This window comes from Ciona robusta, chromosome 1 (genome assembly GCF_009617815.1).
Source record: "Ciona robusta chromosome 1, ASM961781v2".
NCBI lineage: Eukaryota > Metazoa > Chordata > Ascidiacea > Phlebobranchia > Cionidae > Ciona > Ciona robusta.
The window spans coordinates 8651965-8665184 of NC_143235.1; the positions used below are offsets into that span (position 1 = coordinate 8651965).

Below are 13220 nucleotides of genomic sequence, written 5' to 3' on the forward strand. Positions count from 1 at the left end.
AACATAAAAAAACTGAAATGAGTGTGGCCAACCCAAGAAAACGACTTCTTCAAGATTCAAACATCGATAACAATGGAAGTATTCTACAAGAGTCTTCATCCAAAAACAATGCTATTTCTTCTTCATATAGCTCTTCCAAGAGATTAAAAGTATGTATGACATCAGACTATGTCGCACTTTGTGGTGGTCATAAGACTTCTATGAGCTTTTTTCTTCTTTTCCAGGAATACGTATAACTTTTATGTGTAGGTTACACTTATTTTTAAGTGCGTTTTAGCGTTATCTTTATGCCGCATTTTACAAAGTACGGTTATTTCAATTTCCTCAAACCTTTACATAGTACATAGTATAGGGTCTAATGTCTGATTTGTAACTGTTTTGGTTAGTATAAATATATTTCAATTCCGGTAACTTCTAGATGCAGAAACTGTTGTCGAAAAAGATTGTTGAACTAGAGGACTCGCAACTGGAACATTCATCTGATAAAAACAGTGTTAACCAGAGGTAATGTTGTGTTGTGTCACTTCAGATATAATATGGTATTAACATGGGTGAAGTTAACCATCAAAATTTAAAATTCTGTTTTATGGCAAGCCAAGTGAATGTTTTTAGAAATTTTTATAAATTCTATTGTTCCTGCGAATGAATTCAGTTTTAAATTCATGATATTTGTTGAAACCCTGGAGTAACTACCACAGTCCATAATCATTTATATTTTTAATAAATAAATGACATCACAGCAGATTGGAACCTGAAAAATTACGACCTGATTATAAAGACACTGGAGCGACGAAGTTGCCAAAAACAAGTTTGCTAAGCAAGTTAAAAAGTAGGATTTTATATTTTTGCACTACATAAGCTGTAAACACTTTATGCAATTTTTATTTAGATATACATTAAATATGATAGTGACTGCTTGGCTAATTGTTTACTTCTCTGATTCATTGCTATATATTTTAGTCCATAATTTATTTTAATTTTATTTATTTGCAGCAAAATCCAAAGTAACAAAAGCTGCCAAAACCTTTAGCTTTAAACATGGTAAAAGTGCTCGATTAAAAAGACATTCCATGTTCTGTTCGGTGGAGAGGAAGCCAGTGTTGGTATGTGTGGAGAGGAGTTAAAATTTAAACTTCAAGTTTTTGGCTGATTTATACATAAAGATCAGATGTAACAGTGACATATACAACTTCTGGTAATAGGAAGTTTCTGGCCTTATCCCATGTTCTCTGGCTTACCTTGCTGTAGACCCCACCCATAAAAAAAAAGTTAAAGTTAGCCATGTTTGTGTTTTAATTGATATTCTGCCTTAGTCTTAATGGTAACATATTGTAGAACCAAACACAAATCATGAAATTTGTTGATGTGTCTGCTGATCGCAACGAAGGAAACCTGTATGATGAAGTTCTGATGGAAATTCCTGAACCAGGTTTAAAAAAAAACTTTAATTTGCTGTTTGCATAGTGTTGAAAATTATATCAAACATTTCCTTATCTCCATTACAGTTAAAGAGACCACAAAGCAATCTACATTACCTTCTGTTGCATCCATTGCAACAACTTCCTCAGCGACAAGTGCATTGCCTGTTGAATCGGTTACAAAACAACAAATAAAGAAATCCACGTCCTTCGATTTAAACAAGAAAGCAACTCCTTCTCTTAATTTCTTAACCCCTGCATCTCAAAACAAAGTTACCACCATTCCATCCATCTCCACAACATCTAACTTTCTACAGGCAACATCATCAGCTGCTACTTCATTATCATTGCCCAAGCAACCTTTATCAACAAACCAGTCATCTACAACCAACACAACCTCCTCATCTGTGCTTTCTACACTTCTTTCAAACCCTATTTCTCAATCAAAACCAACCCCCAGCTCACTGTCCAAACCATTCCAACTAACTACTCCAGCTGCAACTGTCACTTCTTTACCAACTGTTAAGTTTGGACAACAAAGCAATAATCTTTTAAGCACACACAATTCAACTCCTGTTCAATTTGGAGTCGTGACCACTTCCGCCCCAGCCCCCACTGCTGTAGCTTCAAACACTTTTCAGTTTGGATCCAGCAAAGCAACAAGTTCAGCTACACCTATGTTTGGCACACCACAAGCCAAACCCACCATCTCGGCTCCAACCCAAATGTTTCAGCTAAAAACTTCCGTCCAGTCTAGTAACATATCATCGACAACAAAACCTTCAAATTTTGCTTTTGGTAACTCAGCACCAGCAGCAACAACAACAACATCTGGTTTCCAATTCAACAAACCAACCACAGCAAGCACCAACAATGCATTTCAATTTGGTCAAACAAATTCTGCTCAAACCTCCAGCATAGCTCCTCAAAGCTTTGGTTCAACAGCACCTAGCACAAAACCTTCCATATTTTCCTTCCAACAAAGTGCCCCTGACACCACCACTTCTGCTCCTTCCATCTTTTCATTTGGTCCCAGTAGCACGACTACAACCAAGCCGGCCACTCAAACCAGCAACTCTGGTATATTTTCTTTCGGCCAAACGCCTGTAGCATCATCATCCGGGAATCAGTTTGGAAAGTCCAGCCAACCGAGTGCAAATCCTTTTAAATTTGGGCAGCAGACCTCCAGCAGCACAGCACCAAGTATGTTTGGACAACCTCAAGCTTCATCAGGCAACGCAACAAGTGTATTTGGTCAGCCGACCCCGTCATTCCCAACAGCAAAACCATCCCTTCCATTTGGTCAGACAGCACAAAACACCCAAGCCCAGAAACCAGCTCCAACAGCTTCCCCTTTTGTTTTTGGCTCAAGCACCTCTAGTATTCCTGCCCCGAACTTTGGAACTCCTCAAAACAAGCCATCGCCATTTGCATTCGGAAGCAATACGCCTCAAAGTAATCCTGGCTTTAACTTTGGTCAATCAACTCCTACTCAGCCTGCACCACCAGTATTTGGTATGCTTTTAAACTTTATAACATTAAAAATTTTTAATAAATTTAAATATATTACTGCAATACACAAACACACTTACTTATTTATTATTAAAGTTTCAACCATTGAGCCTGGACTAAGCCCAGGTTTCAAAAACAATAAACAGTAGTTTTGATTTATTAATCGATCAGTGATAAAATATTAGCACTTTACCATTACCATGTAAATGTAGATAATCCTAGGCCTTAAAATCTTTGTAATCACTGCGTCTAAGTTCAACCCTGTATTTCTATGTTGTCGTAATTCTGTTGGAAACACTAGGCTTGTTTTTATTACTTTTCCATGGGATGCCAAAGCAGGTCTAATTAATTGTAGAAACAGAGCTCAGCTTATGCTTAAGTCAAAAAGCAAAACTTTATTAAACATAAAAAGACACTATAACTTAGAACAAATTGAGAGACGTAAATCAGATAATACAAACACAGTATACTGGTTAAAGCAGCAGTCTCGTGTAGAGAAAGGGTACGGTAGTTAAAAACTCCAGTGTTTTCAACATAATTCTGATAATTCAGAAACACACGGTTAAACTAATATGCAGTGATTACGACAAGTGGATTTAATTTTACTTACAATCTTTAAAAAAAATGATATTCAATTTTTTTTAGGGAGTGGAGTTTTTAACCAAACCACTGCACCAAGTCAACACAGCACGCCCACTCTGCAAACACAATTGAACTTTAATGCCGGAAACAATATGTTCAGCACTCCTCCTCAATCTGGAATGGCGTCCACTCCTGCGAGGAACAGACAACTAAAAGCAAGGAGGAGAATGAAGAAATAATATTTTCGTGTTCAATTTTTATGCAGTTGCCTTGAAAATGCACAATCAAGTTTCATGTTTACTTAATGCAATAGAACATGATGATCATTTTGTTATGCAATTTGCATTTGTACCTTTATGATTTGAATATGGTTTTAAAATTCCAGGTTTTGTAAAGTATGTTGGTATGCGTCAATACATAGCTTTTAGCTTTACAAGCTACACTTTCCCAGTGAAATTCGTTAAAAAATCTACACATTCTATATTCAAATGTTGAATGTATTTATATAAATGTGCCATCATACAACTTTCCAATCTTAAAATGGATAACAACTCAGACATTTTGTATTAGCTTGCCAAAAGTTTCTTACCATTCGTTGGCCTTACTTTTGTATTGTATCATAAAACCAATATGGTTATTTGTGGTAGTTCCCTCAGTTATTGATATCCTGTTACAGTTATGTCAGGTTTCTACCTAGTTAGGTAATGCAATTCTGTTAATAAACTGTCCAAGCAAGCAAGAGAAAGCTATGGAAGACATTAAAATATTGGATGGGGGGCTGTGCACCGATCTTTTTATCAATGGTGGTTTTGTACGAGCTGAAGTAAATGTACGTTGTTCATTTTATCACATAGTGTTTAATATCATTTTTAATTTGAGCTTTTTCAACAAATTAAAACAATAGTTTTACATAATCAGAAAGATCCGCTTTGGTCGGCCCGTGTTCTTTATGAGAAACCAAAGGAAATTATGAAGGCTCATTTGAGGTGACTATTTTCTCACTTTAAGGACTTTGGTTCATTTATTAAAACACTTTTTTAAAGATTTATCAAAGCGGGCAGTGATGTGGTGAGCACGTGTAGCTACCAAGCCAGTGTACAAGGTTACATGGAACATGCCCAAGTTACCAAAAAGGTATTTAATGTAATATTGATTGTATTAGAATTAGTCTTTTTTAGCCATTCAGCTTAATGTGATAACAGATATTCAAAGAAATTGTTTAATGAATCTTAAATTTTTAGAAAGCAGAAGAGATCATTGGTTCAAGTGTTGATGTTGCAAGGCAAGCTGTGCAAGAAAGTGGACGCCAAGTGTTGGTTGCTGGATCCATAAGCCCATATGGTGCTATCCTGCATGATATGTCAGAATATACTGGATCATATATTGATACCACATCAGAACAGGTGGCAATTTAATATCAGAATAAAATATATTGCTTCAGTAGCTATTAATTTCAAAACTAACTGATAGACTCATTCTAATTAAACATGAAGACTTTCTGTATGTTTTAATGGTGTGGGTTTTTATGTGTTTTCATGAGGTCTTGTATGGTTTATAACTTTTTACATTTGTTTATATTTCTGCAGCAACTTTCTGATTTTCACAAAACAAATATTCGAATCCTTGCATCAAAAGGAGTTGATTTGTTTGCGTTTGAAACTCTTCCTTCCCTGAAAGAAGCTTTGGTTCTTGCTGAAATTCTGAGAGAGTATCCTACTTTAAAAGCATGGGTGTCATTTTCAAACAAGGTTATTTCTGAATTTTAATTTTCTTGAATTAAACTTACTTTTAGCATGTTTTTCTTTGCTAATCTGTTACATATGCACATTTAACCTTGAAATTTGATAATTAATAACGAAAATTGGTCACACGCAGCATGTTAAAAACTTTGTTTTAAGATGTGAACCTATTCAATGTAAGTGCAGGCTATAAAATGAGCAATTCAATGTTCTATATTGTCTTTTATGTGTCATAGTTTAATGTTATGCACTATTTTAAAGGAAGTTGTTAAGTTGTTAGTCGTTTAACCGAAAAATTCTATAGACCCATTGAAGTATATTTCTAATAGAACGGCACTCACACATGCTATGGTGAACCTTTTGAAGAAGTATTTAAAGCTCTTGGCAATTACCACCAGATCATAGCAATTGGTTTAAATTGCTGCAAGTCTGAAACCATTTCATCTTTCATTCAATTGGCTCATGGGAATTTGGCAAAGCATCAAAGACTTATTATTTATCCTAATAATTGTGCTGGAGGCAATGTGAACTCAAGGTACAACTTACATTAAATAGAAATATACCTGAAATTTTAACCATCTTTGCCACTAAATATGTTCTTTTAAAATTTACTACATTTTGTTAAAATGTAAATTTACTGTTTATCCTCAGCAAATCATAACCAAAATTATTTTACAGTGAGGCTCCCTTGGAATGGTTACCCAAAGTTAAAACCTGGTTGGAATCCAATTTGATTGGTTGGATTGGTGGGTGTTGTATGACATCACCGTTTCAGATTGGTCAAATTAAACAAGCTGTTATGGAATGGCAGTGTGAGAAAAAGTAGCCTGATTGGTTTAAAGGTGGTTTATTTATTAAATGTCTTCAATGGGTGTTAATTTTAGTTGATTAAGTATAATTCATGCGTACATGTTACAAACTGCTTAAACGTACTGTGCCTATTATACGGTGAGGTTGTGGCATGCACAACGGCGTTCCTAGGCCGTTTAAAGGTGGCTGTACACAGTATCTCAAATTCGTCCGTTTTGTCCGGATTTCGCTGCCGCATGCGGAACTCGAGAATGGGTTTGCATACGACTTAGCAAGCGAATTCGCATACCTAATACTGTGTACAGCCACCTTAAGCGACAATTTTATCTACCGCAAAAAGTTCAAGCCATTTATGTTTGTCGTTTCTTCGTTATTGTGCTGCACCAGTGTTTCATCGTGTACTGCGCTCTTACTATGTTCTTATATGTCGCTGCTTTCGTCTTCCAAAGTCTTCTCTTCACCCACTATCGCTACAGTAACTGCTACGCACCGATTCCACATTTTGAAATTCCCCGACGTTGGGCTGCAACGGCTTTAACTCCATTCGATGGTTTGCAGCGCTGACGTCCGCTTTCATCGCCACGTTAGTTGGTTTAGGCGACGGGTCGGACTGAACAACTATGCACGGTTTGTTTACGGAATAAGCTCTGTTATTGGTTGCTACGACAGAAGGCACAGAGTTGTTAATTTGGAAAATTTTGTCTCGTTTTTCTTGCTTCATGCACCTTGAAATAAAAGCAGAAAAAAAAAAACTGTTTGCGTTGGTATAATATAGGAAATTTGTTTTTCGTTGCGTTGATATATTAAGTTTTCCAGTAATCTTGTTTAGAAATTTAGAAAATGGGCAGAGATGGGACACCTTTTCAATTTTTTGCTCGTCTCATTTGGTGGTAAACAAAGAATTAATAAACCGTATCTTCGCAACTTCCGTTGTTCATTGTTTAAAACACGATCAGGATATTTAAAAATTAAGTGGTAAAGTTGTCCCATTTTACCCCACAGTACTATACATGTGGATCCCTATTTTATTTTAATACATATTCTGAAAGTGTAGGCGTTTTAATGATCATGTAGTGTTTACTGTTGTTGTAAATTACTCACCGACAAAGCCATTGTACAAGAACGGTCCTGCAAGACTTGAGTTTGATTGCGTACAACCAGGGGTTAATTATCGAGTTAAGCAATGCTGGAAAGGAGCAGATGTCGAATAGATCGTCTGAGATTCGAACGCTCGGCATACTGGAATCGATGCTGCAACGAAATAAAAGTGCATGGGTGTTTACTTTATAATATAACACCAATTAATGCACTGTCGAATAACATCTATTTCCGAATGGCAGAAGAATTTACCACTTTCAAAATTTATATAAGGGCCTAGGTACTTTTAAAGCCGACGGAAGTGCGCCAATTTGCAGTTAAAACTGTTTTCTTTCATTAACAGTATTCAAACAGCAGTAACAGAGTAACTTCCTATATCATCTTACCAAAGCAGAATGACAGAGGGCATCCAGCACAGAATAAACACGACGAACACTAGGACCATGAAAACCGCTAGATTCTTCTCTTCACGCTTTGATTTTGCTGACTTCCGTGTAACCGCCATCCGCCTTTAATGGAAACTTGCTTTTATTGGTCCAATAGAAAGTGCATGGTGCAATATTAGCTGCTAGCAATACGCTGATTAAGCGATGTTAATAATGGCTTACGCGAAGTGTGACTTTACTTTCCAGAATACGCCAGCGTTGCACAAGACAATGCCTATTGTGACGATAAAGAATATCACCACACACGTGATGATATAGTCGTTCGTGATTGGTGGGAAAACGCGTGAGCAGCTTGGGTGGGGACAATTTGGAGAGCCGTCTAATTAAAAGAACACAGTTTAAGCAAAATCTTTCATTTCTTATGCCAGTTTTGTTTACGGGATAGCAGTTGGTGCGAATATACAACAACGTCATTGCCTTACCAAGTGTTGCAGTTTCACAGACGCAATGTTGTACGCAGTTCCACCCAGCAACCGGTGCTATGATAAGTGCAGCCCCTAGTACCCAGTTAAGCACCACCAGAATCACAGCTCTTCGTCTGCTAATGAACTTTTCGTGCTCTAGTGGCCTGCACATAAGCGAACAAGGAAAATACGGTATAATCATTGCAGGATTTCCGTTCGCTGAAAATGCGTGTGACCAGAATAGAACTGAGTCTATAAACACCGTGTATGCGCTAGCTACTAGTTAGACGTGTTACCTAATATCACGTTTATTTTGACCTCATTACAACAAATAAACCTGGTTATATTGAAAATTTTGTAAACCGCGGTAAATGACGCGTGTACGACCACACTTCGTAAAGTATATATTCAAACAGTTTCAAACACTATAGTACTGTGGGGTAAGATGGGATACTGTTAGCACCCTAATCCTCTTATTTCCTGGTGATGTTTTGAGCAAAAAATAACGCTCGTATAAAGGCGTGAGGCTACGGTTATACAATCCTGTAATGTTAGTTGTCTACTATATCAAATGGGACAAGAAAAAAAAACTAATAATAATGTCCAATCTTACCACGTGTCAAACTTAGTCATCAACATGTCTAATCTTATATTCTTACCCCACCATACAACGCTACCCAAAGCCGTCTACTAAAAATCGCTTTACAAACTTACCAAGCTACGGATACGAAACGATCAAGAGCTATTAACTGCAAACTGCCGAGTGATACAAGCAGGGAAGCGATCAAAAATGCTTTGCGAAAAACCCAACTCGGAGCACTTGCTGTAAATTCGAGCGAGAGCAGATCGTTGAAGAGAAAGGTGTATAGGAAAACAATTCCGCTGTATGGGAAAGTAAATTCAATGTTATGACTGTTAATGCGTGGGAATATAAATCCCAAGGTGTAGTAGTTATCAAACCATTATCCGAACTTTAAACCACACATTTGAAACAAGTAATTTGTTATCGGCATTCTCATAACATGGAGAGAGTTTTCGTTAAAAGTTTTACGCGAGGCAACACTGTCTTATCGTTTGAGTTACCGGTAACGTATTACTGCAACTGATTTTGTTATTTTTGTCTAATCCTCGTGGATCTCGGCTTACCTTAAAAGGTCGCTTGCAGCTAGACTGTTAATGAACACAAAGAGAATAAGTTTGAATCTTCGTCTCTCCATGGTGAGGGCCATCAGGACGAGTGCGTTTTCCACAATAATGATCAAGGACAAGATAGTACCTTTAAGGAAGAATTTGGGTTATTTAACCTATTAAAGTGATTTCTTGTAATATTCTTGATATATAGTACTGTGGGGTAAGATGGAATACCGTTAGCATCTAAAGCCAATGATGTTTCCTAAATGTGCTTTAAACAGTTACCAACGGTTTTTTAAATTCGCGTTTTAATTTTGTTTAACACCAAATGGGACGAGAAAGAAGAATACAAATATGTCCCACCTTACCCCACTCATTGTATGTATATGTATGCTCACCTACTACATGTATCGCATTTCCCTCGCTCTGCTTGCACCCTGTCCCATTTAAGACATGTGAGTCCTCAGTAAAACTACCATTCATCATAATGGTCGATAAAGTTGACAGGGTCGGTATCCGTGCAGTCATGGCGTCTTTGTGGGGATTAACGTCCCGGAGTAGCAGAACAACTGTCGATTTTACTTAACAGACACTATACTCTAGTACACAAAACATGACGGTAACGACAGCTAAAACTACGTTACTACTGTTCGTGACCGTTATCACAACAAAATTTGTTTCGGTTTACTATAGCGGAAGCAGATTTTCGGAATTTTTTGTTTCTCATTTCCTATACCAAAAGAAAGCGTCTGGGTAATTCCAGATCTTCCTTTAAAACCGATTCTTACTAGTAACAACAGTTTTTGAATATAAACAGAGTTAATCACAGCGATACAATATCCTAAGCTTGTTCGTATACCCTACGAATTTCCCGCAACCTCGGCTATCTGAGTGTGCCAATGCATGCTGTTTCGAATAATGACTGTATTTTGACTCACAGGCAATGCGTAATCGCTTCGGTAGTTTGAAACACACCCAAAAGCATTTTATCGGGCTCTCGAGATAAACCTGAAGATATCTAACGTCAGCCCTTAGGGGCCTGGCTTGTTATCTTATAAACTGCCTGTCGCACTTACTTCGAGTGCCTCGATTATCCTCAATTTCGTTAGGCCACGGCATTGATCGCTGGTTATTCTGAAATTCGTTGTGCGGCCGTGATTCTACATTGTTTGAAGACTGACGATACTCTCAGGTTACGCTAGACGGGCGTGAACAATGCGAAGTCTAAATATTTATCTGAGAAATAAAACATACTAAAAAAGAGGTGTCATGGCGGTCGGTTGATTGTCTGAACGGCCATGTAGTGTTCATGGCCTACTCAAAGTTAGACTTAAACCCACATACATATTTCTGCTTTTAACCCAATACCATTCGTGCTAAGTATTCTTAAACGGGAAGTATGTACTCACATGGTATACACAAAATCGCTGACAGGCAGTACATTTTCAAACTGCTGCTACACAGACTGTTCTCGATTTCTCTCGCAAGTTAGTACTAAGTTACACTCTCCTAACCCGTAACAAAGCTTGCGGTAAATCATTCTTAAATTTGCGGTTGGCTACATGTCCAGTACGACTACTCGCTCTCCTATACCTGCTTCCTTTTTCACCTGCCCTCTTTATTAAAACGTACACAAGCCGTCAGCGCACCGAGGCGCGAACTATTTTATACAACTCGTTCACTTCCTGACCTCATGTCAGCAACATGGAGAGAAGGTAACGCCACCGCCTGCACGCACAGCACATTGAAACGAACGCCGCATTCAAGCAAACTGCACGACAAGGTTGGGATATATGCCGCTGCTATTTAGTTCTACCCGTGCTATACAAACTAAACGAGCGAACATTGTGCAGTTTGAACTAAACTCCTGTGTATTTTAGTTTTAACTTGGAAAGCCAATATTTGATTTGCGTAATAGCATCATATATAGGAAAGTCCCTCATCGTTATAGTTCTAAAACATCATAGCTGTTAACTACGAACTGCACATGCTAGTTTCCTCTGAATTACCTGTTTATTTATAAAAACGTATTTTCATATAAAACGTTTATTCACACTATCTATGGCTAAAGTACAAATTCAGCTATAGATTCTGCTCGCTATTGTTTCAAACTATGGAGTTGTATTACGTTCGGAATGTCTGAGTACATAAAATGGTATAAAAAAGCGTTGGAACAGTACATATTATCTAGTGCATGAAATTACATAAAGTGCATGAACGTCTAACTACACTGAGACAGTGTACGGACATCATCATTAAATCAATAATAAACAAGTTTTTGGGACTGGTGGCTAAATATAACCATGGGAACTCTCGTTTTGTTTAGCTATGACATCAAAAGTTAGCAACTACTTTTACTTTGTCTACTCGTAGTTGTCTCATAGCACGTGTATTGTTATCATTCTTTCTTAAATATTAGTTGTCTAGACATATTTCGTCAAAGCTACACCCAAAAATAAATATAAGGAGTTTTCGCGAGGAGAATACTATTACCAGATTACTACAATTACCACAACAATTAAAACTTACAGAAACGAGAGTTATAGCGTTTACACATGTGTATAGTGAATGCGCAAAAACGGTATCGTGTGCGAAGTAATACCGTACAAAATCAGCATACGGAAATGGTTAATGCGCTATAGTTGATCACACAGCTTTAGTTTAATATGGCTGGTAAAGTTTGGGGGCGTTCAGCAGCATGTAATCCATCCTATCGTAATAGTCCGATTCCCAGAATGGGTTGATTTGTATTTTCATTGTCCAAGACAACCTGTATAATGTAAAGGCGTTAGCGGAAATTCAAGCTACAGCACAGGAGGCGTGCAAAGATTGGTATAGTAGGGTGGGGGAAGATGGGACACCCATTCGTACTATTTTCACGTCTCATTTGACAGTAAACAAAAAACATCTAAGAAATTATGAAACCGTATCCTCGCGACTGCTATATAGACAGTTGTTAATTGTTTAAAACAAGATCAAACTGTTTTGATATAATGTGCTGAATGTGTCCCATCTTCATCCATATAGTACTATATGTCCCGGATCCAGCCGTACACGGCACTTATTCAATACTGATATAGAACTTATATGGATATCTAATGGTTTAACTTTAAATGATTGTGTAAGAGACAGTGCTGGACCAACTGTTGCCATTTTCTTTTGTCTTTTAAAAACGTAATTAATGTTTTGCGTTCACCTATCATAACCACCAGGAATGTATTTCCAGTATCTTTCGAATTCATTCAGCGCCCTGCTGATGACTTGATCGTGCAAGCGGTCCCTTGAATGCTCTTTGCTCCCATACATTACTCCTCTTGCTTGAATACTGTCCAAGAAACTAAAGGATATAAAACACCTGTTATACTGTATTGTGATTGCTTTGTCTACCATTATGCAACAAGCTATACAGAATGTAGTCCGCGATGAATTGATACGTTGTATAAGGCCCAGCAGTGATAAAAACACCAAATGTGTAAAAATATATAGATAATGTTATTTTAGATTAGAAACCTGGTTAGAATTCTATTTTATATTATATTAGGGTGGGGAAGAGACACATTTCCCTCTATTTTCTCGTCTATAAAGAGCATTCAAAGAATTATAAAACCTTATCTCCACGACTTCCATAGACTGCTTTTAATTGCTTAAAACACGATCAGGATATCTAAAAAATGTGTTAAAGGTGTCCCGTCTTCCCCCACCCTACTATATTTGTCTTAATATTTTTGCGCTTTATGACTAAAATAAAGGGCTTATGTCTTATTCAAGAAACGCATGGAAAATGTGTTTCACTATTTAACAAGTCTGGGAACTTGACTTACCGTTGAAAACCTTCCTCGCTGCAGTTTGCTCCTTCTCGATAAGCTGATGCCATTTCAATCAACAGTAAATTCTGGACGTAACCTGTTACTTTTAACCTATGTGATGGTTCCTATATGAACAGAACTACATATACATGTTAATACAAAGCACTATTTTAATATTAAACGGCAAAGTTATATACATCCTATAATTTTCGATACCATCGTGCGTAGTTACCTTTTTATGTCATACACAAACTACTCGCTCAGTATGAAACAC

General features: G+C 37.3%; 4 protein-coding genes across 6 annotated transcripts; 2 read left to right on the forward strand and 2 right to left on the reverse strand.

Annotated features, from left to right (window-relative positions):
* Window positions 1-13: 13 nt before the first annotated feature.
* On the forward strand, window positions 14-4188 carry LOC149742736 (uncharacterized). Of its 2 annotated transcripts, none has more exons than XM_089889522.1 (7): window positions 14-149; window positions 419-504; window positions 741-829; window positions 994-1103; window positions 1336-1429; window positions 1506-2933; window positions 3576-4188. In XM_089889522.1, exons 1-7 carry the CDS (start codon window positions 18-20, stop codon window positions 3749-3751), a joined length of 2115 nt encoding a protein of 704 aa, XP_089745648.1. In that variant the 5' UTR covers window positions 14-17; the 3' UTR covers window positions 3752-4188. The 2 variants fall into 2 exon arrangements, with proteins under 2 accessions (XP_089745648.1, XP_089745658.1); XM_089889532.1 differs by having other exon boundaries at window positions 744-829.
* An 11-nt stretch (window positions 4189-4199) lies between these two features.
* On the forward strand, window positions 4200-6203 carry LOC149742737 (uncharacterized). 2 transcript variants are annotated; one of them, XM_089889633.1, is made up of 7 exons: window positions 4200-4341; window positions 4431-4498; window positions 4556-4646; window positions 4754-4915; window positions 5099-5260; window positions 5581-5786; window positions 5930-6203. In XM_089889633.1, the coding sequence occupies exons 1-7, from the start codon at window positions 4261-4263 to the stop codon at window positions 6075-6077; spliced, it is 918 nt and encodes a 305-aa protein (XP_089745759.1). In that variant the 5' UTR covers window positions 4200-4260; the 3' UTR covers window positions 6078-6203. The 2 variants fall into 2 exon arrangements, with proteins under 2 accessions (XP_089745759.1, XP_089745767.1); XM_089889641.1 differs by having other exon boundaries at window positions 4202-4341; window positions 4417-4498.
* Window positions 6083-9760, reverse strand: LOC149742738 (cannabinoid receptor 2-like). Its single transcript, XM_089889596.1, has 8 exons — window positions 9539-9760; window positions 9156-9285; window positions 8724-8891; window positions 8028-8173; window positions 7768-7924; window positions 7546-7668; window positions 7163-7312; window positions 6083-6786 (listed from the first exon to the last, which is right to left on the reverse strand). Exons 1-8 carry the CDS (start codon window positions 9666-9668, stop codon window positions 6519-6521), a joined length of 1272 nt encoding a protein of 423 aa, XP_089745722.1. The 5' UTR covers window positions 9669-9760; the 3' UTR covers window positions 6083-6518.
* Window positions 9761-11241: 1481 nt separating this feature from the next.
* LOC149742739 (uncharacterized) lies at window positions 11242-13122 on the reverse strand. The gene is made up of 3 exons (XM_089889730.1): window positions 12962-13122; window positions 12337-12477; window positions 11242-11910 (listed from the first exon to the last, which is right to left on the reverse strand). Exons 1-3 carry the CDS (start codon window positions 13012-13014, stop codon window positions 11802-11804), a joined length of 303 nt encoding a protein of 100 aa, XP_089745856.1. The 5' UTR covers window positions 13015-13122; the 3' UTR covers window positions 11242-11801.
* Window positions 13123-13220: the final 98 nt, after the last annotated feature.

What these genes read in the sequence shown, in the direction of transcription:
- LOC149742736 (XM_089889522.1), top strand. Translation starts at nt 18, where the DNA reads ATGAGTGTGGCCAACCCAAGAAAACGACTTCTTCAAGATTCAAACATC. An exon ending in TGGAGAGGAAGCCAGTGTTG is followed by an intron (nt 1,104 to 1,335) that starts GTATGTGTGGAG and finishes AACATATTGTAG; the next exon opens with AACCAAACACAAATCATGAA. An exon ending in GCCTGCACCACCAGTATTTG is followed by an intron (nt 2,934 to 3,575) that starts GTATGCTTTTAA and finishes AATTTTTTTTAG; the next exon opens with GGAGTGGAGTTTTTAACCAA.
- LOC149742737 (XM_089889633.1), top strand. Translation starts at nt 4,261, where the DNA reads ATGGAAGACATTAAAATATTGGATGGGGGGCTGTGCACCGATCTTTTT. An exon ending in TTGATACCACATCAGAACAG is followed by an intron (nt 4,916 to 5,098) that starts GTGGCAATTTAA and finishes ATATTTCTGCAG; the next exon opens with CAACTTTCTGATTTTCACAA. An exon ending in GGAGGCAATGTGAACTCAAG is followed by an intron (nt 5,787 to 5,929) that starts GTACAACTTACA and finishes ATTATTTTACAG; the next exon opens with TGAGGCTCCCTTGGAATGGT.
- LOC149742738 (XM_089889596.1), bottom strand. Translation starts at nt 9,668, where the DNA reads ATGACTGCACGGATACCGACCCTGTCAACTTTATCGACCATTATGATG. An exon ending in AAAGTAAAGTCACACTTCGC is followed by an intron (nt 7,669 to 7,767) that starts GTAAGCCATTAT and finishes TTTCCATTAAAG; the next exon opens with GCGGATGGCGGTTACACGGA. An exon ending in CTTGTACAATGGCTTTGTCG is followed by an intron (nt 6,787 to 7,162) that starts GTGAGTAATTTA and finishes TTTTATTTCAAG; the next exon opens with GTGCATGAAGCAAGAAAAAC.
- LOC149742739 (XM_089889730.1), bottom strand. Translation starts at nt 13,014, where the DNA reads ATGGCATCAGCTTATCGAGAAGGAGCAAACTGCAGCGAGGAAGGTTTT. An exon ending in AGCGAGGAAGGTTTTCAACG is followed by an intron (nt 12,478 to 12,961) that starts GTAAGTCAAGTT and finishes TATATCCTTTAG; the next exon opens with TTTCTTGGACAGTATTCAAG. An exon ending in ATTCCTGGTGGTTATGATAG is followed by an intron (nt 11,911 to 12,336) that starts GTGAACGCAAAA and finishes TACATTATACAG; the next exon opens with GTTGTCTTGGACAATGAAAA.